The sequence below is a fragment of the Equus caballus genome, chromosome 2 (genome assembly GCF_041296265.1).
Source record: "Equus caballus isolate H_3958 breed thoroughbred chromosome 2, TB-T2T, whole genome shotgun sequence".
NCBI classification, from domain to species: Eukaryota; Metazoa; Chordata; class Mammalia; order Perissodactyla; family Equidae; genus Equus; species Equus caballus.
The window spans coordinates 75995983-76020598 of NC_091685.1; the positions used below are offsets into that span (position 1 = coordinate 75995983).

Genomic DNA, 24616 nt, shown 5'->3' on the forward strand with positions numbered 1-24616 from the left:
ATGGCATAATGATTATTTTGAATCAAAGCTACTTGAGAAGCAAAAAGGGCTTTCCGATCCTCCTGTCTCTGTTCCCCTGAAAGCAGGAAATAAATCTCCCGTGTGAAAGGTGCTCCTGCTGCACCCTCACCTCCAGAGCTGGGAATTCAGGCCGAGAAGTCTGTATAACAAACTTTGCTGTACACCCGAAGTTACACAATGTTATAAACCATTATGATCTCAATAAAATTACTGGGGCAAAAAAGCCTTGCTAATTTACTACCTTAGGGCTAAACTCTGCTTAAATTTCTCACTAATTATGTACCTCAAACCTAAGTTTCTTCGTCCTGTCATTCCTCACAAAATTCATTGTTTCTTGGTGTAAAAGATATATATATTGCCTGCTTTGTTCATCCTCTGAGCATCATTTCTCTATGATCTCCAATAGGTACATATTAAGCTGGGTTTTTCTCCTGGTAATCTGGTCTTGTGTCAATTTTATCATCGGTCCAGCTATGAAGACACAAGAAGTGTAGAAGGGGGGAATTTCCCCTCCCTGCCAGTATCCTCACTGCATCTTCCTCACACCTTCATCTCCCACTCCACTAAAATCGTTCTTAATAATGTCATCAAAGATGCAGGTTGCCAAGCCCACAGAATAGTCTCCGTCTCTGTTTTACTGTTCCTCTTGGTCTGTTTAATTTTAGGAGACACTCCTCCATGGGTCTCTTGGGTTTCTGCACATCTTGTGAGCAGAGGCACTGACTGCCTTTTGGTTCTGGACTATCCTTTCAAGGATGTTGGCATGAGGAACTGCCTAGGAAGATAGAGAGAGAATCACCCTCCAGAGCAGAGGGAGGCATGATTGCTGCACAATGTAATAAAGGGGATGCCTCCCTGTGAGGCGAAGATTGGGCAAGCGTGCTTGGAGCCCGTTAGGGAAGATTGAGATATCCTGAAGTTGAGGCTCCTGGACTGCGATGCAAACCCACTGTGTGGACAGCATCCATCTAGGCCCACCCCACGGGATGGGGGACTTGGGGAACTAATGCTAAGATAAAGTTTATGTCATGCTGTGCCATGAGTAAGAATGTGCTTTGTGTCTGATCCGAGGTCATCCTGTCCCTCACCAGCATCCATGAAACAGGGACAGGCTAACTTGTTAGCTCAAAAATAAGGTAAAATCTCAGATCCTTCATAGTTCTTAACATGTGTATCAAGCATTTAAAAGGGTTTATTCTCCCAGATCTTGATTTTTAAATATCCTTCACCAATCAAAGGAGTCACGGTGTCATGGAGAAAGGTTTGAAAAAGGAGAAAGGTTTCTAGGTCTGATATCTGGAAAGGACAAGATGAGACTGAGACCCCATATGTCAGAGAGCAGGAAGGGGCTCAAAGACTAGTGAGGACTTGTCATAAGGACAGAGAGTCAGGTAAAGGGGTTCATCTGGTGAAACGTTGAACACTTTGATCCTCAATGAGAAAAGTAATGGGTTAGAACGCACTGGATAAAAAAACAATTCATGAGTCCAAAGGGTGACTTGAAGGAGGCAGGAGAAGGAGTTGGGAGGGAAAGCTCTTCTTTAGAGAAGATGCCAGTAATGCAGAGAGGATGAAGAATCTGAGAATGACCATCTGCTACCCACAATGTGACCGCTGACTCAAGCAAGAATCACCACTGGTTGTTAAGGCCCTTGGAGAAAATGTTGTCAGGAACAGGGTATCCCCTCCACAAAGGAGTTTTATTCATGAAGGGAAAGGGAGCTTTATCACAGAGACATTTGCAGACACCACTGGCCCAACTGATCCTCTTTTATTATTAACAACATCACTGCCGCTTTTGTCTTACATTAATTTTGCAAAAAATGAAAGTGACGTTCAGAGGAATTAAATAACCTTTCCTGGACACCTCGCTAGTAAATAAGAGAGCCGAGATCACACTGAAGCTTGAGCTCGTTCTATTTCCCCTGTTCATGGCCGTTTCTCATCTTCCCATTTGATAAATACTGCTTGCGTGAAGATCTTATAAATCACAACTTTCCTCTTCTTTGACTATTTTTTGGGAGAGTATTCTCAAACGGGAATTGCCATGGCAAGGGGTAATAAAAAGTATAGAGCTCTACTCATTTTGAAAGCGCTAGGCTGCTGTGGAGCACAGAGAAGGATGTTCCATCCCTGTGGCCCCGAGTCAGTTGCCATTTGAAGTGTCCCTGTGCACTCTTTCTACAATACAGAATTTGAAGTTTCTGTGGGCGGTTTGAGTAAAGCATAGAGCACAGAGTCTCTGATACAGTAAAGGACTCAGTGAACGGTAGCTTTTACTTGAAAATGAGATGGTAAAAAATACTGCAGGAAACAGCGATCTGGTGGAAAGAGTATCCTGCTGGTTCTTTAAAGACATTCTTTTTCCACCACGAATACAACATTTTCCATTCAGAGTTTTGCTCAAAGTTGACCCAAAAAAGCGAAATATTTGTGCTGATATGGGAAAATTTCTAAGACCATATGTTAAGTGAACAGAAGGAGCGAGGGGAAGTTGTAGAATGCGTGTCCTCTCATTTGCAGTTTAGAATCAGGAATGGACCTCTGCCTACGTGTGCGCAGAGCACTTCCAGGATGGACGGAGAGCCGGAAACATTACAGCTCTATGCACTTGGACCCGTGCTGCGGTGGCCGCCAGAGGACTGAATATTCCTGCATGACTTTTCATCTGTGTGAAGTTTTATAACCATGTAATGTCATTTTGATTGTTCACAAGTTTTCCAGCAGATGGCGCTAGACACACTCAGTGCCCAGGTCTGGCGGACCGAAACACGTGTTCTGGACGGAAAGAAAAGCCTTATCTCCTCTCCTGAACGGATGGTCATCCACGGTGAAACAGAGCAAACATGGCAATGCCTTTTTTTTTTTTTAAAGATTTTATTTTTTCCTTTTTCTCCCCAAAGCCCCCCGGTACATAGTTGTGTATTCTTCGTTGTGGGTTCTTCTAGTTGTGGCATGTGGGACGCTGCCTCAGCGTGGTCTGATGAGCAGTGCCATGTCCGCGCCCAGGATTCGAACCAATGAAACACTGGGCCGCCTGCAGCGGAGCGCGCGAACCTAACCACTCGGCCACGGGGCCAGCCCCTGGCAATGCCTTTTTTATGTCGCTTCTCCCTGGATGGCCAGATGCCACACCTGGACAGTGGCTATTGTCTCTGGGTTCTAGAATTCTACTAAGTTATTAACTGCACAAGTAAAGTTTGTTGAGTGGAGAACTTAATGAAGGTGCTGATAAGGAGATGACAGGCATTGAGAAGATGGAGTCAAAGCACAGGGCTGAAGGTCAGATTCAGCAGCGGTTACCACTTAGCTATCAACTGAAAAGAGTAGTTTGTGTCTGAGGTTACCTAAGATCTCTTAACACATCAGGATGTTTTGAAAACTACACACTGTGCTCCCCCAAATCCAAAATGTGTATACATCCCCCTAAACAAGTAGGCTTCCACTCTGTCCTTTCCGTGCCCTGCCAGGGCGTCCTCCTTCCCCTGACCCTCGAAAAGACCCCAGGAAAGGAAACCCCCTACCGGTTTTGAAGGGGAACTGGGCCGGGTTCAGACCCTAGCAGTGGCCGCGAGGTTGGGTGTGATGCGTCTTCTGACCTGGATGAGAAGGCAAGTCTGCGCTGCAGGGAAGGGAGGGGCCCCTAATCCTGGGTGGGTGGTCGTGGCAGCAGCACCCGGGCTGCAGGAATGTAAGGGCTGCTTCCCACCCAGCGCAGAGCCGCAACCCAAGCACGTGTGGCAGGCGGGTGAGTGCTTGGGGTCATAGGTGAGCGGGGACTCGGGAAGGGGCGGGGGCCTCTCCATAACCCCAGCTGGGGCAGCCAGCCAGCCTGGGCTGGAAGTGTGGTGACTTGTCGAGGGCCCTTAACCATGGTCTCGGGGTGTTGTGGAGAGGTCCTTAGAGTCACCGGTGAAACAGGGAACGCAGGTCATGGGTGCGAAGAAGCTGCCTCGCGCCACGCTCACCACCTGGATCTGGGATTCCTCCCTGGAGGAGCCACACACGCACTGTGCGCTCATAGGGTCAGGCCAGGCTTGACTTGGCCCCACCCTGCGAGTTGGGGTTGCCGGGTTCCAGACTTTAACCAAAGACTCAGATGGAAATGCCTCATTCCGCTGGGTCCGTTCTAGGAAGGGGGCCCTTGGGGGCTATGACAGCCTGCTATGTAGGAAGCGACTCAATCAGGGGAAGCTGGGAGGCTTCAGGGGCAAGTGGGGGTGGTTTGGGAGGGTGAGTTGATTGGATTCACCATTAAAAAACCACCTGGCTGGAAGGCTGGATACGTTAGTCTAATCCAGAAGGGGATGCAGCTCTGGGACAGCAGGAGAGAGAGTGCTCTAGCTGTGGGTGTGGACATGACTCAACATCTCTGTGTCCCCTGCTGGATCTGGACTAGGAGTGAAGGGGAGCTGGGGAAGGGGGTTACTGTGAGCTGCTCCTGAGTGACCCCCTACTTTGGGCTCTTTTTTGTTTTTGCTAAATATTTTACCTGAATATAGCTATAGATATAAATATATTATTATGTAAACATCTTTTTAAAATTTTTTTTACAGTATTCTAATCATGTTGGGAGACCCTGAGCTAATTATAACCTCCTGGAATCTTGTTTTCCCTTCTCTACAATGGAGGCAATAGTAGCACTATTTTTGAAATCATTTCTTCTCTCAGATGGGTAGCATATAGCGAAATCTCAATGTTTATTGAGATTCAGTGAATTAAGTATTTGATGAGAATGCATGAAGAGTTTTCAGGAAACAGCAAGGTGGTCAGTGTGCAGGAGCAGAGAGAACCAGAGATAGAGAGATTAGGAGGTGAAGTCAGAAAACTGAGGAGGGGAGTACATGTTGAGTCTCATAGGTCATGCTAAGGACTTGGGCTACTTTCCTGAGTCAAGTGGAAAGCCAGTGGAGGGTTTAGAATGGAGGAATGACATGCTTAATTTATATTTTACCAGGAACATTGGCTACTGTGTGGAAAATAGAGAAGTGGAGGAAGCAGGGGAAGCATTAGGAAGTTATTGTGTGGAAAATAGAGAAGTGGAGGAAGCAGGGGAAGCATTAGGAAGTTATTGCAATAATCTAGGCAAGAAATGATGATGGCTCAGAGCAGGGTGATGGCAGTGGGAGTGATGAGAAGTAATTGATTTCTGGGTTCACTTTGACAATAAAGCCTATAGGACTTGATGATCCTGACATGAAGTGTGAGAGTAAAGGAAGAATCATGGATGGCATGAATATGTTTAGCCTGAGTAACTGCTAAAATGGAGTAAGCATTAGCAGAAATGGACAGGACGACAGCAGGAGATGGACTGCTCAGGGCTATCAGGACCTCTGTGCCGAACATATTCAGGTGGTGACACTTATTTGACATATGAGTGGAATGTCAAGTAGAGGTCGGATACATAGATCTAGAGTTTAGGGAAGAACTCCAAGCTGGAGATAAAATTTGGGAGTTATCCGCATACAAATTGTATCCAAAACCTTGACCGTAGAAGAGCTCACCTAGGGAGCCATGTAGATAAAAGAGATAACAAGGCCAAGACTGAGTTCGGGCTAGGGATGCCTGATAGACTACAGGATGCCCACTGACATTTGAATTTCAGATAAACAACAAAGGACCATATAGGATACGTATGTTCCATGTAATATTTCAAATGTAACTGGTTATCCTGCAGTTTTGTTTGCTAAATCCAACAATCCTAGTTGTGGCATCCTTTAGAGGTAGTGGAGATTGGGATGTCTAGTGAAAGAGATTCAAAGAAATGGCCGGAAAGGAAGGGGAAACCCTGAGTTGGTGGTTGGAAAGCCAGGATAAGAAAGAGTCTCTGGAGAAGAGAGTTATCAGCTATACCAAATGCCAATGATAGATCAAGGGTGTTCAGGACAGAAAATGACCACTGAATTTGGCTAACTAGATACCATTGATAAATTTAAGGAAAGAGGTATTCATGAAATTGGGACTATGACAACACTTTCTAGTGGGTTCAGGAGAGAATGGGAAGAGAGAAATGGGCAGTAGAGAAAACTCTGTCAAGGAGTTTTGCTGTGAAGCCTGAAATGAGGTGGCAGTCGGGCAGGAGGTGTTAAATCTAGAGAGGATTCTCTTTTGAGATGGGGGCAATGACATCTCATTTGTATACTATTGATAGAGAAGCAAAATTGATGCAGGAGGAAGGGGAATGACTCAAGATATGTGGGTGAATAGGGAGGGGATGCACAGATGCAAATGTTTTATATACTGTGTATACACACTATAGATGAAAATAGGAATGTACTCCCCATGCGGAGAATGCCTCCGTTCCACGAGACATACAAAAGGAGGCCAATGTAGGGCTTCTCTTCACTCCAAGACTTTGGCTTCTCAGGTGCTGACAGCCTTGTTTGCTCTTCCATGCCTTCCATCAGTTGCATTGCATATTCTATCCACTTTCATACTTATTCTCAAGGGAGGAGTTTGACCAGAAAGTTTCAAACATGTTCAAAGTAGACAGATGATTAGTAAAATGAATCCCCACATACCCATTGTCTAGCTTCAATAATTACCAACTCTTGGACCATCTTCTGTCATCTATACCACACCCTCTTTCCTCTGCACCTAATTATATTGAAGCAAATTCTAGATAACATTCCACACATGTCACTTCATATGTACATGCTTGAGCTTGCATCTTTAAAGGATAGGGGCTGTCTTTTTTAAAAAAAATTACATCATCTTCTCTCACACACACAATACACAATTAACTGCAATTCTTTATTTTAATCACATATTCAGTCAGCTCTCATATTTGCGTGATTTTCTTGTTGCCCCGGGCAATTTTGATTAATGAAACATTTTGATTCATAAGATATTGTAGGGCATACTTATTATCATATTAGAAGGATATGGAACAAGAAGCAAAGCTTGCCAGCAGGTCAGCATGAAATAAATCCTTCTGTGGGAGTCCTTCCTCCTTACTCCACTCCCTCACTAGGTGACAGATCAGGCTCAGGGAGACCAGATCCACAAGTGGGGGAATCACCCTAGCTGAAGAGCCTCATGTCTAGTTTCCATGGTCCCTTTAAGGGACATATCTAATTACCAGGTCACCTTACTCAACAAAGGCCAAAGCTATGGTATCCCCATCAAGTATTTACAGCATATTTTTAGTTCCTCCAAGTCCAAATGCAATTTACCTATTACGGGTCATTTCTGCCATACACAATGTTGCCTAGCAACACAGGTGACAGGCCACCTTATGAGATTGCTGGAGGAACAGCTGGGAAGTTAACTGGAGGTCAAATATGTGTGCAAAACAGGAAAGGGTTCATTACCTTTTAAAAAACATAGCTGCTTGAGGTATAATTGACATAAAACTAACTACAGGTTCTTATAGTGTAAAATTCGGTCAGTTTGACAAATGTATACATCCATAAGTTCCTCACCACATTCAAGATAATGAATACATACATCAACCTCAATGTTTGCTCGTGCCCCTTAGTAATGCTTCTGTCCACTACACAACCTCCCCACCCCATCCCCAGCCAACCACCCACCTGTACTCTATTGCTATAGATTAGTTGGCATTTTCTAAAATTTTATGTAAATGAAATAGTACAAGATATTATATATATACTTTTTTTTTTTGAGGGCGGAGGAGGGTGAGGCACCTTTCACTCAGCATAATTATTTTGAGCTCATTAGTTCATTCCTTTTTATTGCTAAATATTATTCCATTGTGAGGATGTACCGCTATCTCTTGATCCAGTCACCATTTCTTGGCCATTTAGGTTGTTTTTAGTTGTGGTTGTTTCTTTTGCTGTTGATAGGGTTTGGTTTTACAATATATTCTTTTAAAACAAAATCCAAATAAGGTCAATACATACTTCTCTACTTCCTACTCTGTTTCTTAGCCGGAATACATCTGTGAAGAGAAATCTCCCCTCATCAACATTTTAGTTACAGTAGAGTCTGTGCTAGAAGGCTAGCGTTGGTGCTCAACTGAACTTCAGTTTCGGATAAGAGTAACTTCTTGCCCACAGGAATGACTTGGTGACGTGGATTATGACTCTGTCCCAACAGCTGGATTCCATAACTGTCCTTCAATTTGTCTGGGCATGAGACCAGAGGAGAATGTGCAGGGACATCTCTGTTTGGTGTGTACTGTGGCTCCTTATGGAACCTTCCTCTGGGACGGAAGGGAATGAGGCAGAAGTACCTGTAGGGGCTGTGGCTTCCTGGGTGCTGTCTGCCAGGAAGGAGAGTGAACACTGAGAGCCATTGGCTTCTCATTTCACAAGTTCTAGGAGAACCAGACCTTTCCAAGGGAGAATCCTATGATAGAAACCCTGACTACAAAATGGCCTTTGCAGTCTCCCTGGCCAAGCTCCAGGCAGAGGCCAGCTGTCCCATCTGCCTCAATTACCTGAGAGACCCAGTGACCATTCACTGTGGGCACAACTTCTGTCTGTCCTGCATCCACCAGCGCTGGGAAGACCTACAGGACATCTTCCCCTGTCCTGTGTGCCTCCACCACTGCCCTGACAGGAACTTGAAGAACTCCCAGTTACGTTACCTGACTGAAATTGTTAAGCAGCTGCCTACCACGAGGAGCAAGAGGAAAGGGCAGGAAGAGACGCCCTGTGCGAGAAGCACAATCAGGTTCTGGGCCTGTTCTGCGAGGAGGAGCTGGAGCTGTTGTGTCCCCAGTGCGGAGTGTCCTCTGACCACCGGGATCACCTGGTGACACCCATTGAGCAAGCTGCCGCTAGTAAGCTACAGTGAGCCCCTGAGGGAGCAGGGTGAGGATGCGGAGAAGAGGTTAGAAATCCACATTTCAAAACCATTTGAATTGCGGGGAAAGGTGAAGATTCAGCAGGGGAAATTCTACTCTGATTTTAAACAATTTAAGAGTTTCCTAGGGCAGCCCCGTGGCCGAGTGGTTAAGTTCATGTGCTCTGCTGCAGCAGCCCAGGGCTTTGGTTCGGGTCGCTGAGGCGGCGTCTCACGTGCCACAACTAGAAGGACCCACAGCTAAAACATACAACTATGTACTGGGGGGATTTGGGGAGAAAAAGCAGAAAGAAAAAAAAAAGATTGACAACAGTTGTTAGCTCAGGTGCCAATCTTTAAAAAAAGGAAAAAAAGTTTCCTTAGAAAAGAAAAGGAATAATTCTTTTCAAATTACAGATGGAAGAGAATGCTGTTCAAGAAAAACTGAATGAAGACGAAGTAAAATTCTGAGAGCATGCGTCCACACTAAAAATGCTTCTGATGAAACAGCAGAAAGGTGTGTGAGTCAGACCTGGATGTGCTCACAGATGTTGAAAGGATCTACAGCAAATATGAAACCTAAACCCCAGCCTTCTTTTCATATGAATTCAAGAAAAAATGTATTGGGCCTTATGAACAATATTTTAAGCTACAGAAAATGATCAACCTGTTTAAGGTCAATTTGACGCTAGATATTGAAACCACGCACCCCAATCTTATCTCAGAAGACAGAAAAAATGCGACGTTAGGAAAGATGAAAGCAAACTTTCCTTACAGTCTCAACAGCTTTCCATTTTGCCAGCCGTCCTGAGTCTTCAGAGGTGGTCTCTGGCAGGCATTACCGGCAGGCGGAAGTAAGAGGCCGCGGTGAATGGGCCGCAGGGATCTGTGAGGGATCTTTTCCCAGAAATGCTGTGACTTCACCATCCCCAAAAGACGGGTGCTGGCGAATCCAGCTCTGGTCTTACACTGTGTTGCATTGGATACAAAAAAATCCAGGAGGATCAGCATATTTCTGGGCTATGAATTGGAAGAGGTTTCATTTTGTAATTTGAATAACAGGTCTCATATCTACACTTAGACTGATACATTTAGAGAAAAACATAGGGCTTATTTCTACATCAGACCTACTTGAGACCTTCTTACAATCCGTATAGTAGCCCAGAATGAAGAACGACCTGGGAGACCTCGGCATGTTGATATTGTTCATGAGTGCTACCTGGAATGTTATATAATTACCAGTTGTTGGATGTTCTGATCTCGAGGATTACGGTGTTTTGGGCTTTGTTTGTGTGTATTTTTTAACTTTTAAAGTAATCACATATTTACAGAAAATTGCAAAGATAGTGCAGCATTTCGTTTATTAACACTTAGGACACAGTCATCGTCTGTCCCCCTGTCTCTCTAACTATAACATATTCCTGAGCTGGCCTATTTCACAGAAATGCTGCAGGAAACAAGTGCCAAGGGCTTTTGTAATTCCAAAATAAAATACAAAACATGACAGTTTCTTTTCTTATATTGTCTTTTCAAATTTTCATAAATGCACTCACAGCATTTATAATTTTCCTATATATTCTCCATTTCTAGAAATTCACATTTATTAGATGTTAATTCCATGCTCTCTAACGTATTAAGGAAAAGGGCCTTTTACCTTCTCTAATGTTGGAGACAGAGAAGCCCATTTAATACCAGAAAGTGTTTAGACTACTATTGGAGAAACCAGTGGTTCAGGGGTTTGGAGGAGATGAGGAGGGAAGGACACATGAAAGGAATGTGACCAGTGACGTGGTGATGATGGCTCAGATCCTCCCGCAAGGGCAATGAACACCTGTCCCACGATTAACCACAACAGAAGTGGGCAACTTGGCTTAACCTGTAGGACACTTGAAAGGTTGGTGGAGGCTAATCCTGCCAGTATACGGACCTGCCCTGTGAAGCAGCGGCCAGGGTTACACGTCAGCCAATTTATAATACTCTAGGGTACAAAAGTATGACATTCAACTTTTCGTTTCGTCTTTTTTTATACAAATTCTTTTCAGAATTCTATTTGTTTTGCTTTTGTCTTGCATTTTTAAAAGCCATGTCCATACATAACTTCAAAATACCACATACCTGTGTTGCATTACATTATGTTCAACTGCCAGCATTTTAGAAAATGCTTCTATTTGGAAGCCTGTTGTGTATTGTTTACAATTCCTGGCAATAGAGTTTTATTTTGTATATCTGTAATTTTTGTTTATCTCTATAATGTGAGAAAGGTGCTCAGGAGAGCTTTCTAGAATGCATTTCTTTGAGGTTAAGAGTAACCCCTACATATATCAGGGTAGCATGGTATGCTGTGGTAATCTCAGTTGCTTATTAGGAAGACAAAACCCTTTAGTACTTATTCTTGCAAAGTGCAGGGAGGGTCAGCAGGCACTGCTCCATGACCTCACCCAGAAATCTGACACTCCCTCAGTCCTGTGCTATCTCAGCACAGGGTCACTGCGACTCGAAAAAAAGAGCATTAAAATGGCACACAAGCCTCAAAATCCAATACCAGGAAGTGACACACATTTTCTCTTCCTGCATTCTCTAAAGCTAATTGCAAGGCCCCACTAATCGCAAGGGGGCTGTAAAGATATACGTAATATGAGGTAAAAAAAAAACACAAACCCCTACTGTTTACCACAAATCTCGAAACCAACTAGATATTTGTGAGATTTACATTAATAGTGAGTGCCAGAAATAAAATTCTCCAATTAGAACTATAAATAGATTCAGCTAGAAATTGATAATTTTGGGTCAATGTGATGGCGGTTGTTTAATAACTTCTCCCACATAGGAGAAATTTCTTTTAGTAAAATAAACCTTAAAACATTCTTCATTAGGAGAATTATAAAGTGTTATAATTTGGGGGGCATTTTAAGAAATTTTCTTTCATTTTTTTTTAATTAATTTTTTTGTTGAGATAACGTTGTTTATAACATATAAATTTCAGGTTTACATCATTATATTTTGCCTTTTATATAAACTATATTTGTGTCCACCACCAAAAATCTAGTTATCTGTCACTGTGCATGTGTACCCCGTTACCCTTTTTCCCCTCCCCCCACCCCTTCCCCTCTGATCACCACCAATCTATTCTTTGTATCTATTCTCATTATTATGAAATTTTGGTGATTCATCTGAAAAAAATCATTTAAACACAATGGAATGAAAGCAAAAAAATCTATTGGGAAAGGCTTCTCTGGATAAGGAGCCTAGGAGCTACTTAAATGACTGGAGTGACATGCTGGAGACCAGTGGTGGCGGTGAGGTAGACCAGAAACACAGACACAGACACACACACACACACACACACACACACACACGCAGAGTTCATACTTTATATGATTCTGACATGCACAAAATTCAGTTACCATGGTTAGTTAAATTAACCCAAGTCCCCCAGTGGTTCAAATTTCAATTAACCATGGTATATTAACTGTCAGTAATTCTATAAAGTACAAACTATAGGGACCCAGAGGGTGAAGTCTCCGGCCACAGAGGATACTGTCCTCAGCTAAATATCCAAGTTCATCACTTACAAGTTCTGCTTTCCACACAATGGGAGGACACAATTCAGTTACGTGTTCTCCCACCACATGACAAGAATCACCTTTCCTCCAGTTTCAAATAACATGTTCCTTATCTTCTGAGCCCTCACCAAAGGCCCTTTAACTTCATGTTCCTGCCAAAATTCTCCTTATGACAATATGTGTATTCTCAAAGGCTAAACTTACTTGTCATGGGCTTGCTGTTGGGCTGGCTAATCCCATTGTCTGTAATATGGATTAGAATACAGAATTACACTGTAGGGGAACACAGAATCCTGACGAAATTGACTTTAAGAGACAATTGTTCCACATTGATTGAATCTCCTAGAATAGGTGATTTAAAGAATTGATATCTTTGCCTCCTCTTCACACTTTAACTAAAATCAATCTGACACCTGGGACCTTATCACTCAGTTGACACTGTTTTCAGTAATTTCATAAGAGATCTAGCAGTAAAGTCACTTGAATACCATTCAGCCTTTATTTACTTCTCTTTGTTTATTGACTGTTCTTGACAATGAGATTAACAGGAATCAGCTGTGATTCTATACCAGTTTTCTGCTTGCCAGGACTCACGCCAACAGGGACTTTTCCGATTATAATTCTGTAGCTTTAGAGAAAGAGACAGCCCCATAGGGAATGGGTGTGGGAATGCAGGGACATAATTTCAAAGTAATGCCCTCAGGACTTGCTGTTGAGGTTAATGAATGAGAGAATTCAAAGATGCTTCCAAGAATTTCTGCATTTGCAGTTGGGGAAATGATGGATCCATTAGTTAGATGTGGAACCTAGGAGATAAGTAATTTTCTGAAGTAGCAGAGAAGGTTGGAGGCAAATCAAGAAATATTTTTTATGTGTTAGAGGGACAATAATTTGAAAAACCCTGAGGCAGAACGGAGTGTGAATGGCTTGGAGCCAAGGAGGTGTGGGGAATGACTATTGTTCATTCCTGTGTTTCAGCTCCTATAATGGTGCCTGGTTATTAATAGGTGCTCAATAAATATTTGTGGTTTTAATTAACTAATTAATTCATTCAAGAATAAAAAATCTCATAGGTCAAAACCATGGCCCATTGCACACTTTGCTAATTAACTTTGTCTTCTTGGTGCCCTTAGATGGCCAACATTCTCTCTTCTTTCCTATAAGGGTTGACTCAGCTCTCAGCTGTCATTACAACAAAGAAATAGTAAAATCATCACTTCTCTGTCGATCAATGCCACCACCCATCTCCAATGTAGACCTTAATTTGTGCAAAGGAGAATGTGTCCTATGTGACAAAAAAAATGGTATTTATGATCCAATAAAAAAACATGCTTCTTAGGAACAATATGTAAACCCCATGTGATGCACTGAGGAGGATGTGACATCACACATACAGTATTCCTTCCTAAAATGCTTAACCTGAATCGAAAAAGGAAATAATCAGACAATCCCTATCATGGGAAGTTTGCATAACAAGTAGCTTAGACTCTTCAAAAATGTCGACTTTAGGAAAAATAAAGTGAGGCTGAGGACTCTTCTAGATTAAAGGAGACTAAAAAGACAGAGCAACTAATAGTAGTTTGAGATCCTTGATTGGATCTTAGATCAGGAAAAGAAATCTATAAAGGGCATTACCGGGATAACTGGGGAAATTTGAATAGGACTCTACATTCATGATAACATAACAGTATTGTACCAATGCTAAATTTCCTGATGTGGTAACTGCATTGTGGTTATGCAGGAGCAAGCCCTTATTCTTTTTTTTATTAAGATTATGATAGTTAACAACCTTGTGAAATTTCAGTTGTACATTATTGTTAGTCATGTTGTATGTACACCACTTCACCCTTTGTGCCCTCCCCCACCCCCCCTTTCCCCTGGTAACCACTGATCAGTTCTGTTTGTCTATATGTTAACTTCCACCTATGAGTGGAGTCATACAGAGTTCATCTTTCTCTGTCTGGCTTATTTCACTTAACATAATACCCTCAAGGTCCATCCATGTTGTTGTGAATGGGACGACTTTGTCCTTTTTTATAACTGAGTAGTATTCCATTGTATATATATACCATTATCTTCTTTATCCAATCATCAGTTGCTGGGCACTTAGGTTGGTTCCATGTCTTGGCTATTGTGAATAATGCTGCGATGAACATAGGAATGCATGGGACTTTTGGAATTGCTGACTTCAGGTTCTTAGGATAGATACCCAGTAGTGGGATGGCAGGGTCATAAGGTATTTCTATTTTTAACTTTTTGAGAAATCTCCATACTGTTTTCCATAGTGGCTGCACCAGTTTGCATTCCCACCAACAGTGTATGAGGGTTCCTTTTTCTCCACAACCTCTCTAACATTTGTCACTCTTGGTTTTGGATATTTTTGCCATTCTAACAGGTGTAAGGTGATATATTAGTGTAGTTTTTATTTGCATTTCCCTGAGGATTAGTGATGATGAGCATGTTTTCATGTGTCTATTGGCCATCCATATATTTTCTTTGGAGAAATGACTGTTCATGTCCCCTGCCCATTTTTTGATCGGGTTGTTTGATTTTTTTGTTGTTGAGCTGCAAGCCCTTATTCTTATGGGATATCTATTCTAGCATTTATCCTCTAAAATGGTTCAGAAGAGAAAAATAAAGCTATGTATTAGCAGAGAGAGATAAAGAAATGAGGCAAAATAAAAACAAGTGATTCTAGATGAAGAGTACCCTATGCCCACTATACTCTTCTTATAACATTTCTGTGGGTCGAAATCATGCAAGATGAAAAGATTTTAAGGAGAGAAAAAAATCCCACTCTTTCCTTTAACATGGGAAATATTCTGTCTTTAAGGACAATTGTAAAGAACAGTTATGATACTAGGAATTAGCATTGTGGAATATATAATATCTGCACATGGCTAGATATCTTTTTCCAAAACAACATGCAAAGCATCTTATTTCTTTTGTGTGCATATTCAGATTTCTGTTTTAATGATAAGAAACAGCTTGGTTTCCATAGTACCTAAAAGTGATGATTTTCCATTTCTTGCTTATACTTTTGAATATTCTATTGATGTGCAAAATGGGAAACTATTTAGAAAATTGCAGTGAAATCGTTTTTAGCTGTGCCAATTATTCATGAATATCATAAGAAAGCATGCATAATATTGTAACACTTTAAAAAGGGTAAAATAAAAGCAAAAATAAACAAGTGGGACTACATCAAACTGAAAAAGCTTCTGCACAGCAAAGGAAACCATCAACAAAATCAAAAGGCAACCTGCCGAACAGGAGAAAATATTTGGAAATCATATATCCGATAAGGAGTTCAGAAATAAAATATATAAAGAACTCATACAACTCAATAGGAAAAAACCAATCTGATTTAAAAATGGGCAGAGGAATTGAATAGACATTTTTCCAAAGAAGACATCCAAATGGCCAACAGGTACATGAAAAGGTGTTCAACATCACTAATCATCAGGGAAATGCAAATCAAAACCACAGTGACATATCACCTCACACCTGTTAGAATGGCTATTATCAGAAAGACAAGAAATTAGTGTTGGTGAGGATGCGAAGAATAAGGAACACTTGTCCACAGTGGTAGGAATGTAAAGTGGTGCAGCCACTATGGAAAACAGTATGGAGGGTCCCCTCCAAATTAAAATAGAACTACCATATGCTCTAGCAATTGCACTGCTGGATATTTATCTGAAGAAAACAAAAGTGCTAACTTGAAGAGATACCTGCACCCATATGTTCACTGCAGCATTATTACAATAGACAAGATATGGAAATGCCTAAGTATCCATCAATGGATGAATGGATAAAGAAAATGTGATGTGTATATATTCAATGGAATATTATTCAGCCATAAAAAAGGAGATCCTGCTATTTGAGACATGATGGTTCTTGAGGTTTTGAATTACGCTAAGTGAAATAAGTCAGACAGAGAAAGACAAACACTGTATGATCTCACTCATATGTGGAATCTAATTTAAAAAAAACTAAATAAAAAAAAAAACCAAACTCATAGATATAGAAAACAGATTAGTGGTTGTCAGAGGCAGGTGGGTAGTGGGGTGGATGAAATGGGTGAAGGTAGTCAACAGGTACAAACTTCCAGTTATAGGATAAACAAATGCTGGGGATGTAATGTACAACATAGAGACTATAGCTAACAACATTGTATTGTATATTTGAAAGTTGCTAAGAGAATAGATCTTAAAAGTTCTCATCACACACAAAAAATTTATAACTGTGTACTGATGAATTGTTAGCCAAACTTATTGTGGTAATCATTTCACAATATATACATATATCAAATCATTATGTTGTATGCTAAAACTAATACAATGTTATATGCCAATTATATCTCAATTTAAAAAAGTGAAAATTAAAAAGCACAAAACTAATTTAAATTGTAAAAAAAGCAAGCTATGAAATAATATGTATAGGATGAATCCATTGCATTTATATATATATATATATATATATAATTTGGAAAAGAGTTACATGTGTCTCTAAATATATAAAATAAAAAATGATTCAGAAACATACATGGAAAGGTTACAGGAACTAACATTGGGAAGGTGATGCAATTGTGTTTAAGGGATGGGTTAGTGGGTTAGTGGAGTCAGGGAGGGAGAAGGTAGAGGAAAACTTGATCCTATACGTTTCTGTATCATTAGATCTTTTAAAATATGCATTGTTCATTTTGAGCTTAATTAATAATTTTTTCAAAAGATATTAGGTTAACAAATTCACTTACCACTCAGCATGTATAGTGTATTATTTCTGTGGTTTTTTGCTACTCAGAGGGAAGTTATTCAGACTCATTGAATTTTCTTGCTTGTTTCATTGTTGTTTGGTCATTTTGAGGACCTTAGCAGTTCATTGTATATTGTCATTATTCATGCAAGGCTAATCTCTTAACTTTTAGTTTCCCCCTTAATCCTCATTCTCTACTCCCATTCTCTCCCACCCAGGAATTCACACTATTGTACTTGATAAGCTATTTTAAATATGTGTGCATTGGGAGCTGGCCTGGTGGCATAGTGGTTAAATTCGTGCCCTCTGCTTCAGAGGCCTGGGGTTCACAGTTTCGGACCCTGGGTGCGGACCTAGCACCGCTCATCAAGCCACACGGTGGTGGCATCTCACACAAAATAGAGGAAGGTTGGCACAGATGTTAGCTCAGGGTCAATCTTCCTCACACACACGCACAAAATAATAAATAAATATGTATGCATCTTTGCAAAATATGAAAAGTGGTTGTACCAACTTGCATTCTCACCAGCTGTGTGTGAATGTTCCTGAGACAGCACATCAGCAAGACTTTATATCTTAACACTTTGAAACTCATTTTGGGGTCTCTAGCAATCAGACAGAGATTGTCTTAAACTATCAGGGTTTGAGCTGATTAAATCAATGGACTCTTTAAGGGGTAGTCCATTCATGATTCTTCTAGTACGTAGCACTTCACTGAACCCAATTTAAACTTTGGAGTATTTTACCAGGACACATTCTCTATGAGGTGCTCTGAACTCCAAGTGTGTTCTCTTCATCCTGAGAGTTTGCCTCTCAGTCTCAATTTTGGAATCAGTAACTGCTTATAAGGGAAAATTCCATGCCCTCCTCTTGGGATCTTGTCCCCACCAATCCTCTCCAGTTGGTAGCTCACCATTGACTTCAGTGGGTAGTTGTATCCATGTGTGTGTGTTTCTCAGCTTCAGCTCACATTGAATTCCTGATCTCCCATTTCATTCTGTGCATCATGTGAAAATCACAGTTTTCCAACTTGGCAGGGTCCTCAGAGTAAATCTCATTTAGTCCAAATCCCATCCGCTTATGTACATAACTGGATATACCCTGCAGTTGAGAAGTTTAAGTGAAAAGTATTTTGATATATTATGAATTCAGTGCTGTGCTTTAAGAAATATCTGTGGGGCTTAAGCCAAAGTATCTTTAATTGAATATTATTTTATCAGATTTTTGACAAGATTAAAATGATTGAGGTCGTAATTTTTATGCTCATTTACCTAATTCTCTTAGAGACGAGGATGTTATGCAACTTTCCCCAGGTGCCCCTGATAGTAGATGACTGAGGGGGACTCTCACCCAGGGCCAGGCTCTCAAGTCCCGGTGCCCATATCTTTCCATAGTCCCATGGTGCCCCTCCATAGTTATGGGTATAGGTGGAATCCCGGGGGTGGAGAGAAGAATTGGTTTTCCCTCAAACATGGCAGTGAGCAGGGCCACAAGAGGAATGGTAGCCTTGTTTACATGAAACAGTATTTTCTCATCCTCAGGAAAGAATAGGCCCTTTAGGGTCATGTCTGCTTTCTGACCAAGAGCAGTGCTGAGCTCGGATTCAACTACTCTGTGATCAAGGAGCTCCTCTGGACACCTACCTGTGCACCCGAGGCCAGTGGCCTCACAGGAACAAGACATTCAGGACAGGAAGCACGGTGAGATCTGAGGGTGTGTCTGTTCCATGGAGAAATGCTGCAGAGCCCAACCTCCTGAAGAAAACCCACCTCGGTCCAGTCCTTCATTCACAGCGCAATGGCGGTCGAAGCAGCCCTGGCAGGACTCCAGGCAGAAGCCAACTGTCCCATCTGTCTGGATTATCTGAGAGACCCCGTCACCATCGAATGTGGCCACAACTTCTGTCGATCTTGCATCCAACAGTCCTGGGAAGACCGCTGGGACATGTTCCTTTGCCCCGTCTGCCGTCACCCGTGCCAACAGAGGCACTTCAGGAGCAACGCCCAGCTGGGAAGGATGATCGACGTCACCAAGCTCCTCCACATCACCAGGAACAAGAAGAAGAGGCAGGAAGAGAGGCGCTTGTGCGAGAAGCACAACCAGGTCCTGACCCTCTTCTGTGAGGAGGACCTGGAGGTGTTGTGTGCCCTGTGCACTCAGCCCCCTGACCACCAGGGCCACCAGGTGAGGCCCCTGGAGGAGGCCGCCTCTCATCACAGCCAGAGACTCAGCAGTTACATCGAGCCCCTGAAGAAGCAGGTGGCAGATGTTCAGAAATTAATAAGCATTCAAAGCAAAAAGCCCTTGGAACTGAGAGAGAAGGTGCAAAATCAGAGACGGAAATTAGCCTCTGAGTTTGAGCACCTGAACCGGTCTATAGCACGTGAGCAAGAGGCGGTTCTGGCAAGGCTGGCTGAGGAAGAGAGGGACATTCACCGGAAACTCAGTGCAAACATTACCGCATGTTCAGACCACATTTCCACCCTCAGAGGCCTACTGAAGGAGGTGGCAGAGAGGTGCGCGATGTCTGAGGTGAGACTGCTGACTGACATCAGGAGCATCCTCCACAGGTGCGAGCGCCTGGACCCCCCAGCTCCCTACTCGATTCAGTTAAGGAAAGAGGGATGCAGCCTCCCTCTGCAGTATTCGGCTCTGCGGAAAATTATTCAGAAATTTAAAGAAGAAGTTACTCTGGATCCTGAAACAGCACATCCTAATCTGCTTGTCTCTGAGGACAAAAAGGCTGTGACATTTGTGAGGAAAAAGCAAAGAGTTCCTCGCAATCCAAAGAGATTTACAGTGGATCCAGTCGTCCTGGGTTCTGAAGGGTTCGACTGTGGCCGACATTACTGGGAGGTCCAGGTGGATGACAAGCCTGCGTGGGCCGTGGGGGTTTGTACAGATTCCCTTTCCAGAAAGGGAAAGCGGCCCCCTTCAGGACACAGCAGACGCTGGACAATTCAGCTGCAGAATGGTGACTATGTGGCACAAGGCGCTGTTCCTGTCCCTCTTGTGCTGAAGGAAAAGCCCAGAGGGGTTGGCATTTATCTGGACTGTGAGTTGGGTAACATTTCATTTTACAGTTTGAATGACAGGTCTCACATCCATTCTTTCACGGATACATTTTCTGAAGTGCTAAAGCCTTACTTCTGTATTGGACGTGACTCTCAACCTGTGATGGTCTGTGCAGCGAGAGATTATGAAGGATGAACAGTGACTCTGCTTCCTTTTCTTCCTGTAGTTTATGTACAGTGGGTAGAATATTATACAACTGTCAGTGAATCTAGCACCAAAAATTTTTAAAAATCACTTCTATGACTTGAGCACATGAGTAATGTTTCTGCATGTATCAGGAGTAAGGTACTCACTGCTCCACACTATATTTTCAAGGATGTTTTTATGGGAAACACCTTCAAAGATAGAGATGGCATCTCCATCCAGACTTTCAGGACTCACGCTTCTCTCTTCTCTTTTTCCCCACACCTGGGAAAAGCTGATGAGAAAGCATGGGTGCTCCAGCCTTTGGTGCAGGTGAGAAGTTCAAACCAAACAAGACCCTAGTCGTGCCAGACCCTCCCAACAGCCCCACCCAGTAACCACCATAAACACTTCAGGCTAGTCTCCCATCCCTGGGCCCTCAAGTCATTTTGGACCTTCTTGGGTAACCACCCTGCTTTCCCCATAAACCTCATTATATGAGCAATAAACATTTTCAGATCCTTCTGGTGTGTGTGGCATCAGCCGTCCTGACACTGAACCAAATTTTGAGTGGTGATCCAGCCTGGCCTTACAACCTGGTCTTAACACTTGACATTCTGAGCAGGCTCATGGAGATGTTGACTACCATCTTCAGGGACTTTCTCCTCTTTCTTTGGCTCTGCTGACCAAGGCAAGTGTACACTTTCAGCATTTATGCTCTTACTTGCAAATCAGCCCACCTTTAATGGGGTCCCCTCCAAGAATAGTCTCTAAGACAAAGGAAGGAAGGGAGGAAGAGAGGAATGGAGGTGAGGAGGCAGGCAGGGAGGGAAGAAGGGAGGAAGGAAGAAAGGGAGTGGGGGAGGAAGGTAGGAAGGAAGGAAACTGGATTCAGGAGGAGGAAGCAAAGAACTAGAACAGAGATCCACAATTTGACCTAATTGGAAATCCAAAATTTCCTAAATTATCTATAGAACAAAAAAGGTAAAACGATGAGACTCTTGGGGGCTGGCCCGGTGGCCAAGTGGTTAAGTTTGCGCACTCTGCTTCAGTGGCCCAGGGTTTCGCCGGTTCGGATCCTGGGCATGGACATAGCACCACTCATCAAGCCATGCTGAGGTGGCATCGCACATGCCACAACTAGAAGGACACACAACTAAAAATATCTGACTACGTACCGGGGGCTTTGGGGCGAAAAAGGTAAAATAAAATCTTTTTTTTAAAAATGAGGTTCTCCTTTGTGCCTCCATAACCTAGATGCTGACTTAGTGGGATCCCACTAAATTCAAACATGGTACTCCCTATAATGTTAGTGATGTTACTGAAATAAAACAGACATCAAAGATGTATGCCTCATCTTAATCATCAGAACTGTCGCCTTGCCTAAATTCTCCATGGTCATAGCACACATTGTCCTAAAATGTCCAAGAGAAGGCATGATGATCTGACCCAGTGAGTAATTAATTAAAATCAAGTCATTGGCACTTACAAATTGGCTTCACAAAATGAGATCCTATGGATGCCCCCACCCCTAGTTAAAATAGATAATATGACTAATCGTTAATTACAACAGGGCATTCAAGAATTGAAACCCCTTATGCAAGATCTATTCAGAGTAGAGTTATTATCCCCACTGCTTCTCTGTTTAACCCAAATTTTGCCTGTTCTTTAACTTGAAAAGAATGGATGGCATCTCACAATGAATTACTACAACCTTAAGCTGTGGTCCTGCCCAATGTTGTCATAATTACTAATTCCATCCAATCAGCAATAGGTAAATATCTGTCTATTATAGATTTGGCCAATATGTTCTGTTTAGGGCTTATTTTAACAGCCCCAACAGCTTCCAGCCATAATTTTCCTTCACCTCCAAAAGGATCTCATACATTCTACCCAGAAATCCTGGGTGCCTCAATGGCTTTGTCTTGGCACACCATCTTTGATGGCAAGATTTTTATTGCATCCAACTTTCTCTAGGAGTACCATTATGATTTACAATTATGACATCCTCCTCTAGAGATTCATTTGAACACTCAACTTTGGTTAATTTCCTGAAAATTACTTGGGAAACCAAGGTCATCTCTATCTTTGACACTGTCAAGAAATGGTTATTGACACTTTCAAGATCCACAACATTCCCTGACTTCAAAATATATTACAAATCTATAGTAATCAAAACAGCATGGTACTGGTACAAAAACAGACACACACATCAATAGAACAGATTGAAAGCCCAGAAATAAAACCATGCATCTATGGACAGCTAATCTTTAACAAAGGAGCCAAGAACATACAATGGAGAAAGGAAAGCCTCTTCAATAAATGTTGCTGGGAAAACTGGACAGCCACATGCAAAAGAATGAATGTAGACCATTATCTTTCCCCATGCACAAAAGTAGACTCAAAATGGACCAAAGACTTGAAGGTGAGACCTGAAACCATAAAACTTCTGGAAGAGAATATAGGCAGTACAGCCTTTGACATCAGACTTAAAAGGATCTTCTCAAATACCGTGTCTACTCAGACAAGGGAAACGAAAGAAAAAATAAACAAGTGGGACTTCCTCAGAGTAAAGAGCTTCTGGAAGGCAAAGGAAACCAAGATCAACATGAAAAAACAACCCACCAACTGGGAGAAACTATTTGCAAATCATATATCCAATGAGGTTAATCTCCATAATATATAAAGAACTCACACAAATTAACTACAAAAAAATAAACAACCCAATCAAAAAGTGGGTAGAAGATATGAACAGACATTTTTCCAAAGAAGATGTATAGGTGGCCAATAGGCACATGAAAAGATGCCCAACATCACTAATCATCAGGGAAAGGCAAATCAAAACTACACTTAGATATCATCTTACACCCATTAGAAAGGCTGTAATCACCAAGACAAAAAACAGCAAATGTTGGAGAGGTTTCAGAGAAAAGGGAACCTTCATCCACTGCTGGTGGGAATGCAAACTGGTGCAGCCACTGTGAAAAACAGTATGGAGATTTCTCAAAAAGTTAAAAATGGAAATACCACATGACTCAACTATCCCACTACTGGGTATTTATCCAAATGACTTGACATGAACAAGTCAAAGAGACTTATGCACCCCTATGTTCATTGCAGCATTATTCACCATAGCCAAGGAGTGGAAGCAACCCAAGTGCCCATTGACTGACACTTGGATAAAGAAGATGTGCTATATATATACAATGGAATACTACTCAGCCATAAAAAAGACAAAATCATCCCACTCACCACCACATGGATGAACCTTGGGGCATCATGTTAAGCGAAATAAGCCAGACAGAGAAAGACAAACACCATATGATTTCACTGATATGTGGAAGATAAACAAACTTATGGACAAAGAGAACAAATTAGTGGTTACCTGGGGACAAGGAGTGGAGGGCACAAGGGGTGAAGGGGCATACTTACATGGTGTATAACAAATAATAATGTACAACTGAAATCTCACTATGTTATAAGCTATTATGACCACAATAAAAAACAAAATCCACAATGTGAAAACAAGCCCAACATCTTTTAGGCCTTTTTGGGTTCTGGAGGCACATCTTGTGAAAGAAGGAGAAAGAAAGAAGACAGGAAAGAAGAAGGCAGCCTGTGGAGAGTCCCATGTTTGGGGGACCTGAGGCCTCTCGACAACAACTAGCACCAGCTTGCCAGGCGTGTGAGTGAGCCACCCTGGAAATGAATCCTTCAGTACCAGTCAGCCTTCAGATGCCAGCAGCCCCAGCCAACATCTTGACTGCAACATCACGAGAGACGCAGAGCCAGAACCAACCAGCTAAGTCACTCTCTAATTCCTGACTCACGACATGGTGGCTGGCTTTTTTTTTTTAACATGTTTTATAATTTAAAAAAAACTTTTTAAACTTTTTTTAACATCTTATTTTTTTCCTTTTTCTCCCAAAGTCCCCCAGTACATAGTTGTGTATCTTTTAATTGTGGGTCCTTCTAGTTGTGGCATGTGGGACGCCGCCTCAGGGTGGCCTGATGAGCAGTGCCATGTCCGCGCCCAGGATTCGAACTGGTGAAACCCTGGGCCACCAAAGTGGAGCGGGCAAACTTAACCACTTGGCCATGGGGCCGGCCCCCTATCATTTTATTAGAAATAATTTCAAATGGATTATGAAGAAAATTTATTCGTTGAGTTTGATCAGTTTTCCAAAAACTCTTAATGAAGATATGTTCACCAATAAACAATAAGGCATCAGCAGAACTATCATATATTGGACAAAGAGGCTTATACAACATAAAACAGATATAAAGGAAGACAATCTGAATTTAAAAAATCATCTCAATATGAATTC

At 42.1% G+C, this 24616-nt stretch overlaps 1 protein-coding gene across 1 annotated transcript; it reads left to right on the top strand.

Annotated features, from left to right (window-relative positions):
* The first annotated feature begins 3201 nt into the window (after nt 1–3201).
* On the top strand, nt 3202–20812 carry LOC100068320 (tripartite motif-containing protein 75-like). The gene is made up of 2 exons (XM_001498172.5): nt 3202–3303; nt 18632–20812. The coding sequence occupies exon 2, from the start codon at nt 18888–18890 to the stop codon at nt 20298–20300; it is 1413 nt and encodes a 470-aa protein (XP_001498222.2). The 5' UTR covers nt 3202–3303; nt 18632–18887; the 3' UTR covers nt 20301–20812.
* Nucleotides 20813–24616: the final 3804 nt, after the last annotated feature.